Genomic DNA, 15,845 nt, shown 5'->3' on the forward strand with positions numbered 1-15,845 from the left:
TCTTCCTACCTGAAAATGGTTGGGGGTCGGGTAAAAGGAGGAAGCTGGCTGAGCATAGATTTCTTAAAAATTCTCAAATCTTATGTTATACCTACTACATTGGAAAAACTGGAGAGAGGCTAGATAGTAGCCAGTAATGTACACACATTACAGTGTCCTAGGACAGGGGTTCAAGCTCCAGGTCCCCATATGCAGGGGGAAAGCTTTAGAAACTGTGAAGCAGAACTACAGGTGTTTCTCCTTTTATCTCCCGCGCCCCCAATTTCTCTCAGTCTCTATTCAAAATAAAATATTTTTAAAAGAAAATTGTGTAGATTTTATTTTGTTTGAAGGTAGAGTGGTTCTTGTTTAGCATAGAAATTATCTTTCTGTAATTTTATGTTTCAAAGTGCAAAATTAATATCCTTAATATTTTCTATCAAAGGGATTTTTAGCTAATCAGATGAGAGCTGAAAACTTGAAGGATGCATCTGTATTACCTGATTTGTGCCTGAGTCATGCAAATCAGTTGATGATTATGTTGCAAAATCATAGAAAACTGTTGGATATTAAGCAGAAGTGTACCACTGCCAAACAAGAACTAGCAAACAATCTGCATGTCAGACTGAAGTAAGTGGTTTTACTATGTTTAGTGGGGTTTTTTTTTTAAAGTTGATCTGTTTGTAATTTTTCCCAATTGATTAATTTTCCTCTTATCACTATATTGAAATACTTAACAGGCTAAATTGAAATTAAATTATTTTTATGGGTTTGTATTCTTAATTTTATTCTCTAGGTGGTGTTGTTTTGTAATGCTTCATGCTGATCAAGATGGAGAAAAATTGCAAGCTTTGCTCCGCCTTGTAATAGAACTGTTAGAAAGAGTGAGAATTGTGGAAGCTCTTAGTACAGTCCCTCAGATGTACTGCTTAGCTGTTGTTGAGGTTGTAAGGAGAAAAATGTTCATTAAACACTATAGGGAGGTATGTGAATTGAATTCTAATTTAATTGTGTAATTAAATTAATAATGAATTGTGTGATATTAACACAGGTTTTTCTTTTAGTGGGCTGGTGCTTTAGTCAAAGATGGGAAGAGATTATATGAAGCTGAAAAGTCAAAAAGGGAATCTTTTGGAAAATTATTTAGTAAGTGTCTTAAATTAGTTTTAAAGTTTACTTTTAAGGAAACTTGTGTTATTTCATAGGTGTGAATTAATTAGCATATAACATATGATTGAACCTAGAAAGCCATGCTTTTTGAGGTCTAGAGTTTTATCCATTGCTAAAATTTAAATATGAAGTTTTTTTTAAACTAAAACCTTTTTACTTTGAAGTTATAAAATAACCATATTGTTAATTTCTTTACACAGGAAAATCTTTTTTAAGAAATCGTCTGTTTAGGGGATTGGACTCGTGGCCCCCTTCCTTTTGTGTATGTATTTATTTAACATATTTTTCACTTTAAAAGCCAATTGGCATAAACCTTTAGGATACAGTCATAGGGTTTTTGTTTATTTTATTTATTTATTTATTTATTTGCTTTTTCCATCCTTTTTTGATATTGGAGGGGCTTCACACATAGGCTATTTCAGTTTTCTGGATCAACCTTTTCCATTTGGATATAGAGTGGGGGTTGCAGAGAGCAATAAAGAGAGAGGGAGACACATCACAACACCAGAGCTCTCTCCAGAACCCTGACGCCTCTTGTGTGATTTGACAGGGCTCAGAATTGGCCACATATTTGTCAAGGCAGGTACCCTACTTGGTGGGTATCTCTCTGGCACCTACTCATGGGTTTTGATTAAGAGTTTTCATAATACAGAAGAAATTATACAACACTGTTAAATTTAGTAGGAATAATGTCTCAGGGAGGTGGATTACTTGGTATAGTATATTCTTAGATATGTGGAGCCCTGTATGTGATTGTCACCACTGCATGTAATAGAGTGGTGTTTTGATTCTCTCTTTAAGAAATAAATTGGCAAGAATAGGTTCTTTTATATTAGTTTCCTTTTCCATCCCCCCTTTACATTTCTGTCTTTTGCTTCTCGTTTCATTTTCTTACTGCTCCCCCTCTCCCCCATCCTCAACCTTCCTCCTCCATTTTTCCTTTATGGCTTGACTAGTCAGAACAGGATAGGATGACTATTTAGGTAGTGATTAGTGAAGATTTAGGAAATTAGTTTTATTTCTAAATCAGGTATCATTGGGGGAAGTATTAGTATTTTATTCTGTTTTTATAATCAAATGCTCTAATTGTTTTCTCAGATGTGCTGCTTTTGTATTTAACATAATTTGGTACTATGGGATTTTCTCAGGTCTTCAAATATATGTAATTTTTGACATCTAAGAGTAAGTGCTATATATTAAGTAGGATTTCTTATACTTATTTATCTAGGAGCCTTTTTTCATGAACATTGTCTTCGTGTCTAATCTGCTTGATATTTAAAATAATTGGTATTATTTTTAAAAGATGCATTTTTGGCAATATAAAGAAATGATAGGACGTATAGAATATTTTCTAAAGAAATTGAAATTGACTAGTTTTTATTATTTTTGATAGTTTCGTGGAAAACTCAGATGAATGTAGGAAGGAAGTGTTGCAAAGAAAGAACCTTTTAATCAAATTAAAACAGTAAGGCATACATGATGGTTGATAGAATGAATGCTTACAAGGCTTTCATACTATAGGTTGAGAAAAACTTGAATAATGTGGTACTGAAAAACCAGATTCCTTTAAAGTTGATGGGAATGTTAGAATTCCTTTATGATCTGGAAAGTTCATAGGGAAGGAATAAGCATTTGAATTGATCACAGTTTATGTCCCAGTTCAAAACTCATAAAAATAATACAAGTCATTGAATTACTTTGCATTTCTCTTTTTAAGTGAGTAGACATTAAAGCATTTTTATTTATATTGTTAAAATTATTTGTGGTAAGAAATCATTAATCTTTTCTGTATTTTTTTGTAAATCACTTCTTTTTGTATAGACTCAGAAGCCTCGAAAGTTTGACTGTGAACTTCCAGATATTTCACTAAAAGATTTACAGTTTCTGCAATCATTTTGTCCTTCAGAAGTCCAACCATTCCTCAGGTAAACATCATTGATAATTTTAACTTCAGTTAGCATCTTCACATTTTTTATTTTCCTAGAGTTGTGTAAAATAGCATCAGATCTTTTAAGAGCTACTGAAGTAATAAAATATCTTGTGGTATACTGTCTTACCTGGTAAGGACATTTTTGGAGACTACAAAAATGATCAGAAAGTGAAAAGTAGAAGGAAATTAGTGCCTTGCTTATCAGTTTTTTCCCCTAGTAGTTTCTCTCACTTTGTAGTATACTTTAAGAGATTTCTAACTTACCACTTTACTGACAATGTTTTTGTTGTAGTTATTTTTGATATATATTAATTTTTTTCTCATAAAGCAAAAAAAAAAATCTTATTTGAGTGCATTCTCTTTTAGGGTTCCTTTACTTTGTGACTTTGAACCTCTACACCAGCATGTCCTTGCTCTACACAATTTGGTAAAAGCAGCACAAAGTTTGGATGAAATGTCACAGACCATTACAGATCTACTAAGTGAACAAAAGGCAAATTAAGCTTTTTCAAATGGTTTGCTTCATTAATGTTAAGCTTTCATGTTGCAGCTCTGTAAGCCTTTTCCCTCTCTTTTTCAGGCATCCATGAGTCAGACATCCCCACAGTCAGCTTCCTCACCTCGAATAGAAAGTGCGACAGGAATTACAACTACTACCTCACCAAGAACTCCTCCTCCACTCTCTGTTCAGGATCCCCTATGTCCTGCAGTATGTCCCTTAGAAGAATTATCCCCAGATAGCATTGATGCTCATACATTTGATTTTGAAACTATCCCTCATCCAAACATAGAACAGACTATTCATCAAGCTTCAATGGATTTGGATTCATTAGCAGAAAGTCCTGAATCAGATTTTATGTCTGCTGTGAATGAGTTTGTAATAGAAGAAAATTTATCATCCCCTAATCCTATAAGTGATCCTCAAAGTCCAGAAATGATGGTGGAATCACTTTATTCATCAGTTATTAATGCAATAGATAGTAGACGTATGCAGGATACAAATATATGTGGTAAAGAGGATTCAGGAGATCATGCTTCTCTAAATATTCGATTGGAAAAATGTAGAGTTGTTGCCAGTGACTCACATTTCAGCATACAAGCCATCAAAGAAGACCTTTGCCACTTGAGAACATTTGTACAAAAAGAACAATGTGATTTTTCAAATTCTTTAAAATGTGCGTCAATAGAAATAAATAACATTATTGAAAAAGTACAATACAATCTGGAAGTAACACTAAATGAAAAACATCAAAAAGAACTACAGTCTTTAAAAAGTGAATATGAAGATAAACTTGATACACTAATAAAGGAGAGTGAAGAAAATGAAAACAAAATTAAAAAGTTGAAGGGAGAACTAGTATGTCTTGAGGAGGTTTTACAAAATAAAGACAATGAATTTGCTTTGGTCAAACATGAAAAAGAAGCTGTCATCCGCCTGCAAAATGAAAAGGATCAGAAGTTGTTAGAGTTGGAAACTATAATGCACACCAAAAATTGTGAAATTAATGAACTGAAACAGTCACGAGAGATAGTGTTAGAAGATTTAAAAAAAGCTCATGTTGAAAATTATGAGGAGATCCAGTTGTTAAGGGCAGAACTTCAGTGCTTGGAGAAAAGTCATCTTAAGGAATTAGAGGACACACTACATGTCAGACACACACAGGAATTTGAGAAAGTAATTACAGACCACCAGATTTCTTTGGAAGAACTAAAAAAGGAAAATCAGCAAAGAATTGATCAGATACAAGAATCTCATGCCGCAGTTATTCAGGAAAAAGAACAACAGCTACAGGATTTAAAAGTCAAGGTTTCTGATTTGTCAGACATGAGGTGTAAGTTGGAGGTTGAACTTGCATTGAAAGAAGCAGAAACGGATGAAATCAAAATTTTGCTGGAAGAAAGTAAAGTCCAGCAGAAGGAGACCTTAAAGTCACTCCTTGAACAGGAGACAGAAAATTTGAGAACTGAAATAAGTAAACTAAACCAAAAGATTCAGGACAATAATGAAAATTATCAGGTGGGTTTGTCAGAGCTAAGAACTTTAATGACACTTGAGAAAGATCAGTGTATTTCAGAGTTAATTAGTAGGCATGAAGAAGAATCTAATATCCTTAAAGCTGAGTTAAATAAAGTAACATCTTTATACCACCAAGCATTCGAAATAGAAAAAAGTTTAAAGGAAGAAATAGCTAAATTGCAAAATAAATTGGACTCAGAATTAAGTGCCCTTGAAAAACAAAAAGATGAAAAAATCAACAAACAAGAAGAGAAGTATGAAGCTGTTATCCAAAAACTTGAGAAAGACAAAGAAAAGTTTATAAGCCTGGAACAAGACACAGTACAATTAATTCAGAAGCTTACTTGCGAAAAAGAAGAAGCTATTAAGACTGCTCTTAAAGAGTTTAAGTTGGAGAGAGACTCGGTTGAGAAAGAGTTATTAGAAAAAATAAAACATCTTGAAAATCAGATAGCAGAAAGGTAAGAATTAACTTTAATTGATAATTATAAAATTAAAATATTTATGTAATCACAGTGCCTTGATTTACTTATGTATTTTAGGTAAATGTGATTGAGATTACTGAACTTTTGTATGTACTAAGATTATATAACAGTTGCATTTGAGCAGTGTTTAGTAAAGGCTAAATTCTAGACAGGGCTATGCATTTTTTCCATTTTTGTTATTTTCTTAATTCAATTTTGGCTTTTGCTTTTGTGGTTCATAAGATTATGTTTTCAAATTCTGAATTTTATACAGTGGTGTTTTTTTTCATTTTTATAATTATTGTCTAATGTTACTGCATTTTGATCAGAGAATGATCTTTAGTGTTTGTGGTTTTAAAATTTTATTTAGGGTTTTTTGCATAATAAACAGTGTCTAGAACATCATCAATTAGTCTTATCATTAATTCTTCCACTTATATCCTTCACTTCTTGCATTACCACTAATCACTATTTCTTGGGATCAACTTGGCTTTGTAATGTTTGTATAATGGTGTCCAGTTTCTGTTTTACAAATAGAAGTTCTTTGAGAGTGGGTGTGCGGGGGGAAATCAGTTTAATGTTAAGTTGGGGTTGTATGAATGTTTACAGAGATGCAAGAACAAAGGTCGAATAAGTTACTGTTGAAGGGCAAGATTGTTCTCAGTTGAAGTATCAGGAAGAAAATAGAAGCTGAAGCACCTACCAGAGCTATGGCACATTAAGAAGCACACAGGAATCCCTTCAGAGCCCTAGTGATATGGTTAATATTCAAACAGAATGAGTACTTGTAAAGTTACTTTACAGAAAACTTCTGTGTAACTGCATTTGACTACACGCACCCTTGGAGAGTAAGCCTAGGTTGTCCTCTACATTCCAGAGCTTGCATATGTTCTTTTCATGGCAACTTTGAAGCTCTAATAGGGATTCTGGAAAATACTGTGCTGCAGTACAGATGAGATTGTAGAAAAAAAGGTGAGAGCAGTGGCAAGATGACAACCGACAGTCCATCTACATACCTACTTTAAGCTTGATAGTATTACATCCATTTTGTCTAAATTGAACTTCTAAATAAAGACACTTAAAATACCATTTCTGTCTAGTGTGATTTAACTTGTATCCCTCCTCACCTGTTTAAAGGATGGTACTCAAGCTTTTGTCATTGTGGCCATCTTTGACTGAACATATTGATGCTCATTCACCTCTCTGTGCAGACACAATTTCTCTTTTAATATTCTTCAGGTTAAATGATGAAAAACAGAACCACCTACAGTTAATATAACTTAGCGTTACAGGAGTCGGGCGGTAGCGCAGCGGTTAAGCGCACGTGGCGCAAAGCACAAGGACCGGCTCAGCTCTCCACCTGCAGCTCTCCACTCACAGGCGGTGAAGCAGGTCTGCAGGTGTCAGAAAAGAAACAAACAAACAGAACCACAAACTTAGCATGTTACACACTTGAGGATGGTAGAGGAGAATAAAGATATAAATAATTATGTGCAAGTTCAGTTATTATAATCTGCAACTCTGGTGATATCTTTTTCTGTTATACCATTTGTGAAGGGAGTATCCTTGAAGTTTTCATAGTAACTTCTTCCCAGCGTGCCTGCCTTTCCATCAGTCTCTGCTTTCCTCTATACCAGAGGCTAGTGATTTGTTCTGTTCTTTAATGAGCCAGATAGTAAATATTTTAGTTGGCTGGTCACTGTAAATCATTACCACTTTGTAATTTTATTATTAGTATTATTTTAATACCAGAGCATTGTATAACTGGCTGGTGCAGGAGATTGAATCTGAGACTTTAAAACCTCAGCATGAAATTCATTTTTATAACCATTATGCTGTCTTCCCTTTCTACCTCTCTCAATTTTTAATTTATTTTCTAAACTGAAAACTGGTGAGAAGAGTTGATGTTTTGTGTATTTGCACATCACTTCAATATTTGGCTCATTTGGATTTGCTGTTGGTTTGTCAGAAAAGTCATGACATTTTCCTGTGCAAAACTGCATCATGACTTTGCTGACAATTCCAGTATTCTGCATTAAGTCTATTGCCATACGTTTTAGTTCAAATGGAAAAGGAATGTTTTAAGTCGCCTCTCCTGATAATTGTGAATTTTATAAAAATAAAAATATACTAGCTAGCATTTTTACAAATTTTAGTGTCGTGGGACTGAAATTATGCTAATAGATTTTTTGAACTCAATATATAAATAATAAGCATCTTGACATTTTGACTATTTTATACATGATTTTATAGCATTATAAATGGGCCATTTGGGAAGCATTGTTTGAGTTATGCTAATCCCCCAAAATGTTGGCATGTTTTAATAAAAGAAATCACATGTGTTAAATAATGACCTTAATAAGTATCCGAGGACCTGGGAAACTCTCATAGGATCAGATATGAATCTTCTAAAAAACCATCTCAGAGGGGTCATATAAAGAAAATCAGTGGTCATTCTGCCGGTTCTTTTGGGGGACAGGGGCAGAGCATTGATCAGAAGGACTTGAACCACAGTTCAATTTTTTAATTATTTTTTTAAGATTATCTGTTACAACACAAATCGAAGTAACCACGGGACTGTCAGTCCTAATAATTTGTACCATAAATAAGTAGGAAGTTCATCACATCTAAAACTTAGCCAAGTACTTTTCTGTGAGACATTAGAAGTACTTGTTTTATGTATCATCCTGGGGCCAGTAAATAGCTCACTTGGATAGTATGCTGTTTTGCTATGTGTACAACCCAGTCTCAAGCCTGAGCCCGACCCCCACCACACTGAAGGCAGCTTTGTCTCTGTGGTCTTTTTCACTTCCTTTCTCCCTGTTTCCTTCAAGTGCACATAAGCATTCACACACACACATTCTTTATCAAGTCGGTTACAAATATATGTATACAATGGTCAAGTGTAGATAGTGTTAGTAATTTTTACATCTACATAAAAATTATTTAAAAAAACTTTAACTAAGTACCTTGCAGAAAGGATAGAATGACTACAAATGTACTGCCTTTAATTTATGTTAAGCTGCCAGCAGTTTTATACCTTGTATAGCAAGGTGAAAAGGACACATACCATCTTAGTGTTACAAAAAAAAGTTTTGGCTTTTCTGTACCTGAAAGTGTTATAGTTACCTTCTAGGTTCTGTGGATCATAGTTTGAGAATGACTTTTTTAGGAAAATGGTTGACAAACTTATTCTGCATGGTGCTCTGTTCTAAAAATTGTAGGTTTTGTGGGACATAATATCTCTATCCAGACAATTCGATTTTCCTATTTTAGAAAGAGAGCAGTGGGTCAATATAGATGAGTCAATGTGGCTGTATCCTAATGAAGCTTTTAATTTCTTAAGCTGTTAACAAGTTAGATCTCATCAATAGGACATTCACCATTTTTCCTCTGACCAGGAGTATCTCATCTTGCCACTTAGGTCCTGAATTTAGACAGTTTAAATTTAGCAGATTTTTAATGACTTAGCATTGAGTCTAGACACTGACCATCCAAACAAATTCCCTGGCATCTGGTGTAATGGCAGGAATGGTTGTTGAGAGTACCAGTGAGTTGAAAGGGGACCAGTGCTAAGGTAACACATCAAATAAGAAGGGAGGTGAGTCTACTGCTGCTGGCAAGAGATGGTTGGTGGGGTTTGGAGGACAGTCGGACCACTCAAAAGTCTATACACCATTTTTATTTTAACCCCAGACATGTTCTGCTTTGGAATGTCCTAGTTCATGTACTGGCAGTGCAGCCATTGCTGTATGCAGATGAGAATCAAGTATTTAACTGGGTTTATTTCTTGCCCTGAATTTCATTTGAATCCATCTATCTGGAACAGGGGTAGATAGCATAATGGTTATGCAAAGAGACTGAGGCTCTAGAAGTCCCAGGTTCAATCCTGTTCACCACCGTGAACCAGAGTTGATCAGTGCTCTTGTTAAAAAAAAAAAAATTGGAATATTATTTAAAAGTAGTCTAAGATTAAAATGTTTATAACTAGAATTGGAGCTCATGTGGATTTTTGCTAGGGCTTGATGGTTGCTGTTGAATCCTATGAAATTTATAGAATCAAGTTCATCTGAAACAAAGAAGTGACTAGTTGGGAACTGCTACAATTCTTTGAAATTTTTTTACTAGTGGTCTGTTTATATAGGCTATTTATATGAAATCTCAAGATTCTTAGACTGCTCATGTGCATGACCATAGTGATGCATGAGGAACAGTAGATTCTAGCATTCCAGAGCTTGTGTGGATAACTTTTACTGGGAAGAGAATTTACTGGGAAGAGAATTCTTGATAATGTAGTTTTCAGCTTCTCTGTCTGCAGAGAAGGTATTTAAATTCAATTAATGGAGTCTCTGAGTGGAAATGCTGTTATATTGACACATACAATCTTACACACCAGTCATTTACTACAATTTTGCTTCGTGGGAGCAGTATTGAGACACCAACTATCATTGAAACACCAACTATCATTATGAGGGTGCCTCCATAGGTCAAGAAGGAAAAGGCAAACTATGGGGAAAAAATGTGCAGAGGATATGAACATCAAAAAAAAAGTAGGAAATAGACAATATATAAATAGCTATTCAAATTGGGATTAGGGAAATAGGAAATTAGAGCTTTTCCCCACTATAAACCTAGAAGTAGAACTTTGGTTGCATTTTTGAGAATTTAGGCCAAAGGTCTTTCTCATACCTGTGTACAAAGTGTGTGTAGTTCACAGGTGTCTGAAAATCTACATGGTTCATTGTCATGCTTCCAGGAAGTAGTTGGTGTGCATCTGCATAAATATAGGAACACTTGAACTTTATTAGTCTCAAGGAGTTTTTACTTTTTTTTTTTTTTTTTTTTTTTAACCAGAGCACTGATTAGCTTTGGCTTACAGTGGTGCAGGGGATTGAAGCTGGGACTTAGAAGTCTCAGGCACAACAGTCTGTCTGTATAACCATTATGCTATCTACCCTTGCCCTCAAGGTTTGTTTTTTTTTAATTTTAGTATTTGATAGAGACAGAGAAGTGGAGAATGATGGGGGGATAGAGAAGGAAGGAGACAGACACCTGCAGCCCTGCTTCACACTTGAAGCTTTTCCCCTGCAGGTTGGTACCAGGTGCTCTAACTGGATCCTTTCACACTGTAATGTATGTGCTTAACCAGGTGCACCACTGCCTGGCCCTGTCTCTTATGTTTTACTCTCAAAAGAAAAGTTAAAAAAAAACACAAAACTAATTATCAGACTCCAATATACAGTCAGTGGCTGAGAGTTCTAACAGCAACACAATATAGTTTGTATTCATTGTAAATTTTTGTTTAATGTATTTTACTGAGCTTTTTTTTTATTTTTCAAGTATTTGTTTTATTTTTGAGAGAGATGCAGAGAGGGAAAGACAGAGAAACACCAGAGCACTGCTCAGCTCTGGTTTGTGGTGGTGGTGGAGGGAGGGGTTAAACCTAGGACTTCCGGAGACTCAGGCAAGAGAGTCTCCTTACATAACCATTATGCTATCAACCCCCACCCCATTGTAAATTTTTATTTCCAAGAGAAAAAAAAGTGTAATAGAACTTTCTAGGCACACACACTGCTAACTTAAGTTCTATCAGTGGTATAAAAGTTCTTGACTTACACAAGGCTATCTGTGTACATTTTTTAAATACTTTATTTGTTGGATAGAAATAAAAAGAAATGAGAAGCGAGGGAGGTAGGGAGAGTGAGACACCTGCAGCCCTGCTTTACCACTTGTGAAGCTTCCTCCCTGCAGGTAGGAACCAGGGGCTTGAACTCGGTTCCTTGTGCACTGTAACCTATGTTCAACCAGGTGCGCCACCACCCAGCCCCCTTCCATCCAATTTTTTGGGTTGGAATATATGCAAAGATAGGAATATATAAACTTGTTCTTTCGAAGGGTTTCATTAATCTCTTAGTTCTTGAGGTTATTACTGGAACATATATATTTTTTTTTACATAAAATGCATTCCCTCAAATCCAATGCACATGACTTCCAGAGTAATTAATGGTGCTAATCAAATAAAATGAATTTTAGCTCTTCATGTTAACATTGCTAAGTCTATTTCTCTTGATGTCAGAACCATTCTTTAAAGAATTTTTAAAAATAGTTATTTTTTTGCTTGAGATCCATTTTATTTCTCAACAATAGTTTGCTTATCTTAATATCTTAATGAGTGATACAGAGAGACCAGAGCACTGCTCTGCTCTGGCACATGGTGCTGGGAATCTAATCTGGGACTTTGGAGCTTCAGGCATGAAAGGTATTTGCATAACCATTGTCTGTCTCCACAGTCCTAATTCAAGCTTTTTATTGTGCAGAGTCTGGTATTTGGGGGGAGGGGGGAAGACCAAAATAATAAAATTGGACTAGAGTAGATAGCATAATGTTATGCAAAGAGACTCATGCCTGAGACTCCAAAGTCCCACCCACCCCCCCACCATAAGCCAGAGCTGAGCAGCGCTCTGGTGAGAAGAAAAAAGTGGTAGTTGATCTCTATTTTCCTTGTTCTCTAAGAAATTTTCAGTTTTTTTTTATTGCTTTAGTGACCCAAGTGTTATTCAGAAGCATATTATTTAGCTTCCATAGTTCAGATGCAGATGGATTTATTTATTTTTCTGGTGGATTTCTAACCCCACCAACTCGCGGTCAGAAAAGATACTTTTTAATGACTTCAATATTCACATATTTATTATTTTTATTGCCACCAAGGTTATTGCTGGGTGCCTGCATGATGAATCTGCCACTCCTGTCAGCCATCTTTTTTTTTTTTTTTCCTTATTTGAGATGACATAAGTTGAGAGGGAGTAAAAAAGAAGAGACCTACAGACCTGTCTCACCACTTGTGAAGCTTCCCCTGTAAACAGGGACTTGAACCCAGGTCCTTGCACATGGTATTGTGTTTGCTTCACCTGGTGCATCACAATAATCATATATATATTTTTTGAGGTTATCTTGGTGTTCCCAAATACATGGTCAATCCTTCAGAATATTCCATGTGCACTTGAAAAAAATATATATAGCTTCTTTTCTTTTGGTAAGAAAGGTTCTAAGTATATCTGTTAAAGTCATCTCATCTATCACTTTATTTAAGAACTCAAATTTCTTTTTGTTTGTTTGACTTTTGGTCCCCATCATCTATCGCTGTGAGTGATGTTTAAGGTCTTCTGTTTGTCTCCCTTGAGATCTGTAAATGCTTGTTTTATATGTTTGAGTACACTCATACTGGGAAAGTATATATTGATTATGGTATGTGGTCCTGTTGGTCCCTCTGACCAATATATACTATCTATCTCTGTCTCTTTGTCTGAAAGTCTATTTTATATGATAGTAGGAAAATGTTCCTGTCCTTTTGTCTTACTGGCTTGGAATAACTTGTTCCATCCTGTCACTTAGAGCTTCTGTTTGTCTTTCTTTTGTGTTTCCTGGAGACAGAATAAATGAAACACTTTATTTTATTACTATTATTATTTTGCCTCTAGGATTATCACTGGGGCTCGGTGCCTATAATGAATCCACTGCTCCTGGAGGCCATTTTTTTCTTTCCCTTCTGCCCATTTTATTCAATAGGACAGAAATTGAGAGGGAAAGGGACATAGAGAGGAGAGAAAGATAATAGACACCTGCAGATGGGGGCCAGAAGTTGAAATCCGATTCCTTGGGTGTATCCTTGCTCTCAGTATTATGTGCTCTTAACTGGGTGTGCCACTGCCAGTCCCCCATTTTTAATTTGGAAGATATATTTATTGGATATAGACAAATCAAAAGGGAAAGTAGAAATAGTGAAACATACTTGCAGCAATGCTTCATTGCTCACAAAGCTTCCTATCTGCAGGTGGAGGCTAGGGGTTGAACCTAGGTTCTTGTGCATTATAACATGTGCACTTAGCTAGGTATGCCACCACTTAGCTAGGTATGTCCCCAGTGGACATTGCTTTTTAATCTAGTCAGTCACTCTGAATCTCTGGGTTGCTGAATTTGAGCCATTCACATTAAGGATGATTATTTATTAATGTGATTTACTTAGAGCTGCTTTTTTATGTTCTGTTAATTATTTTTCTGCTTGCTTATTTTTTATTTGTACCTGTATTTTGTGGTTATGAAAGTTATGTCTAACTTTTTAGATCTACAACAGTTTTTTTAAGTTTGCCTTGGCTCACCAAAATTTGATTGTTTTGCTTTGTCCATTTTGTGTCCCCCCCTTTTTTTTTTTTATGTGGGACTCCTCTCAGTAATTCCTGCAATTGGCAGGATTGGTTATGGCAAATTCCTTCAGTTTATGAATTTTTGAAAAGATCTTTCTCCATCATACTTAAAGGATAACTTGTCAGGATAGAGTATTTGTGGCTGGCAAGTCTTATCTTTTAATACTTTAAATATGTCATTCACTCCCTCCTTGTCTCCAGGGTTTGTGATGAAAAATCTGATGAGAGTCTGATGGTTCTACCTCTGTAAGTCAGTTTCTTTCTTTCCCTAGTAGACTGCAATATTTTTTTCTTTGTTCTTGCTTTTGGATAGTTTTACTGTAATAGTATCTTGGTGTGGACCATTTTGGATTTAGGAACTTGGCTGTTGATTCATGTCTGTGTCTTGCATGTTGCCCAGGTATGGAAAGTTGTCTATAATTTATTTGAATATGTTCTCTGCTCCTCCCTCCCTTCCTTACTTGGAGATCCCAGTAACTCACATTCGTCTTTCTGATGGAGTTGTCTGTTTAATGTAGAAGTGCTTCATTGTTCCTAATCTTTTCTTCTCCAAAAGCTTTAAATTCATAGTGTAGATGTTGCATCCAGTAGCCTTAATACTCTCTCCTCAACCTGGGAAGTAACAGCATGGTAGTATTGCTTTCTCCTGAGTGCTCAAATAAGGAGGATTTATTTTCCTAGCCAGGTGGCAGGGCCTGAGAAGCCCACATGGCTTTTGTTCTTGACCAGTCTTTCCTTAAATACTAGTGAGTCTTGTGGGCAGTTCAACATCCTAATGTCCTTATACTCACATGTTAAGCACCCAGAAATTCCCCATCTTCCTGATCAGCGTGGGAGTTTTGACCTGCTCCGTTTCTGACCTGGGCTGGTTCACCCCTCCTTAGGCAAGCTGGTGGCCCTCAGCTCCTGGGAGGTCACAATATTGATGCCAAACTTAGTGCGGACACCCAATCGGCATAGTGCATTGCAACCCAGAATTCCTGGGCTCAAGTGATCCTCCAGCCTCCCTACTGACAATGTGCTGTGCTTTGTAATGCCAAAATGGCATTGGCTTCCACTAAGCATGAATTCTCAAGTCTTGAGAATCACTCTCTCACCCCTTTTCTATCCACTGACCATGCACACCTGCATTACCTGTGGGAAACGTCACTTGTGAGTTTTCAGGTGATATTTTTGTTGCTTTACCTATTGATAGTTGATCAGAGGACCAACATGAGGCAGTTACTACTCCATGGCCATACCTCTGGAAGTCTACTACTTGTTCTTTAATTGTATTATGAAATGGGTCTCTTCTCCACTCCTAATTCCAGCTTTTTTGAAAAAAAAAAAAAAAAAAAAAAAGCTCATATTTTACTTGTTATTCTATCTCAAATTGCATATTTGGCCATTTAAAACCATCTTTTAGGAGAAGATGGACAGCAAGTTACCTGAATTAATATGTGTTTATCAGTAGATTACTAAGTATGAATAAAACTTAGAATTCCTTGTGTGACTACCAATTGTATAGAATTAATTAATCCTTTATAATTGAATTAGGGGATTATATAGGTATTAAGTAGAACAGACTGTAATGATTGTAAAATGCATCCTGATTGCAAGAAGATAAAAACCATTTAAAGTTGAGTATATGTACATGAAAACCTTGGTCAATAAATACTTCATAAATGTTTCCTAACGTACCAGACCTTTTCTTTTGTTGGTATAGTTTAACCCCTTTGATGAGAGCATTTACCTACTTTTAAAAATTGTATTCATTTATTATTGAATAGAGACAGAGAAATTGGGGGGGGGGGTAATAGAAAAGGAAAGAGAGACAGCAGCAGTCCTGCTTCACCACTTGTGAAGCTTCCTCCCTGCAGGTGGGACCAGAGGTTTGTGCCTGGCTCCTGGAACACTACTGTGTTCACTTAACTAGGTGTGACACCACCAGGCCCTGCACTTACCTACTTAAAAAAAAAAAGTTTGTTTACTATTAATGGTTTGTTATAAGATTTTAATATTACAATTTATACTTTTTAAGAAAATATTTGTTATGTTTAGGTTGGGTCAGGAGGAACAGCATGATGATTACACAAAAGCCTTTC

At 35.7% G+C, this 15,845-nt stretch overlaps 1 protein-coding gene across 1 annotated transcript in view; it reads left to right on the plus strand.

The window, feature by feature from the left end:
• The window catches only part of RB1CC1 (RB1 inducible coiled-coil 1), an 89,509-nt gene that overhangs the window by 48,272 nt on the left and 25,392 nt on the right, over positions 1 to 15,845 (plus strand). The window contains exons 9-15 of the mRNA XM_007515972.3: positions 425 to 609; positions 776 to 962; positions 1,044 to 1,125; positions 1,350 to 1,411; positions 2,971 to 3,074; positions 3,446 to 3,572; positions 3,660 to 5,557. Coding sequence (XP_007516034.1) covers positions 425 to 609; positions 776 to 962; positions 1,044 to 1,125; positions 1,350 to 1,411; positions 2,971 to 3,074; positions 3,446 to 3,572; positions 3,660 to 5,557 — 2,645 coding nt within the window. The remainder of the gene's footprint in view (positions 1 to 424; positions 610 to 775; positions 963 to 1,043; positions 1,126 to 1,349; positions 1,412 to 2,970; positions 3,075 to 3,445; positions 3,573 to 3,659; positions 5,558 to 15,845) is intronic.

This window comes from Erinaceus europaeus, chromosome 1, assembly GCF_950295315.1.
Source record: "Erinaceus europaeus chromosome 1, mEriEur2.1, whole genome shotgun sequence".
In the NCBI taxonomy this organism is placed as follows: domain Eukaryota; kingdom Metazoa; phylum Chordata; class Mammalia; order Eulipotyphla; family Erinaceidae; genus Erinaceus; species Erinaceus europaeus.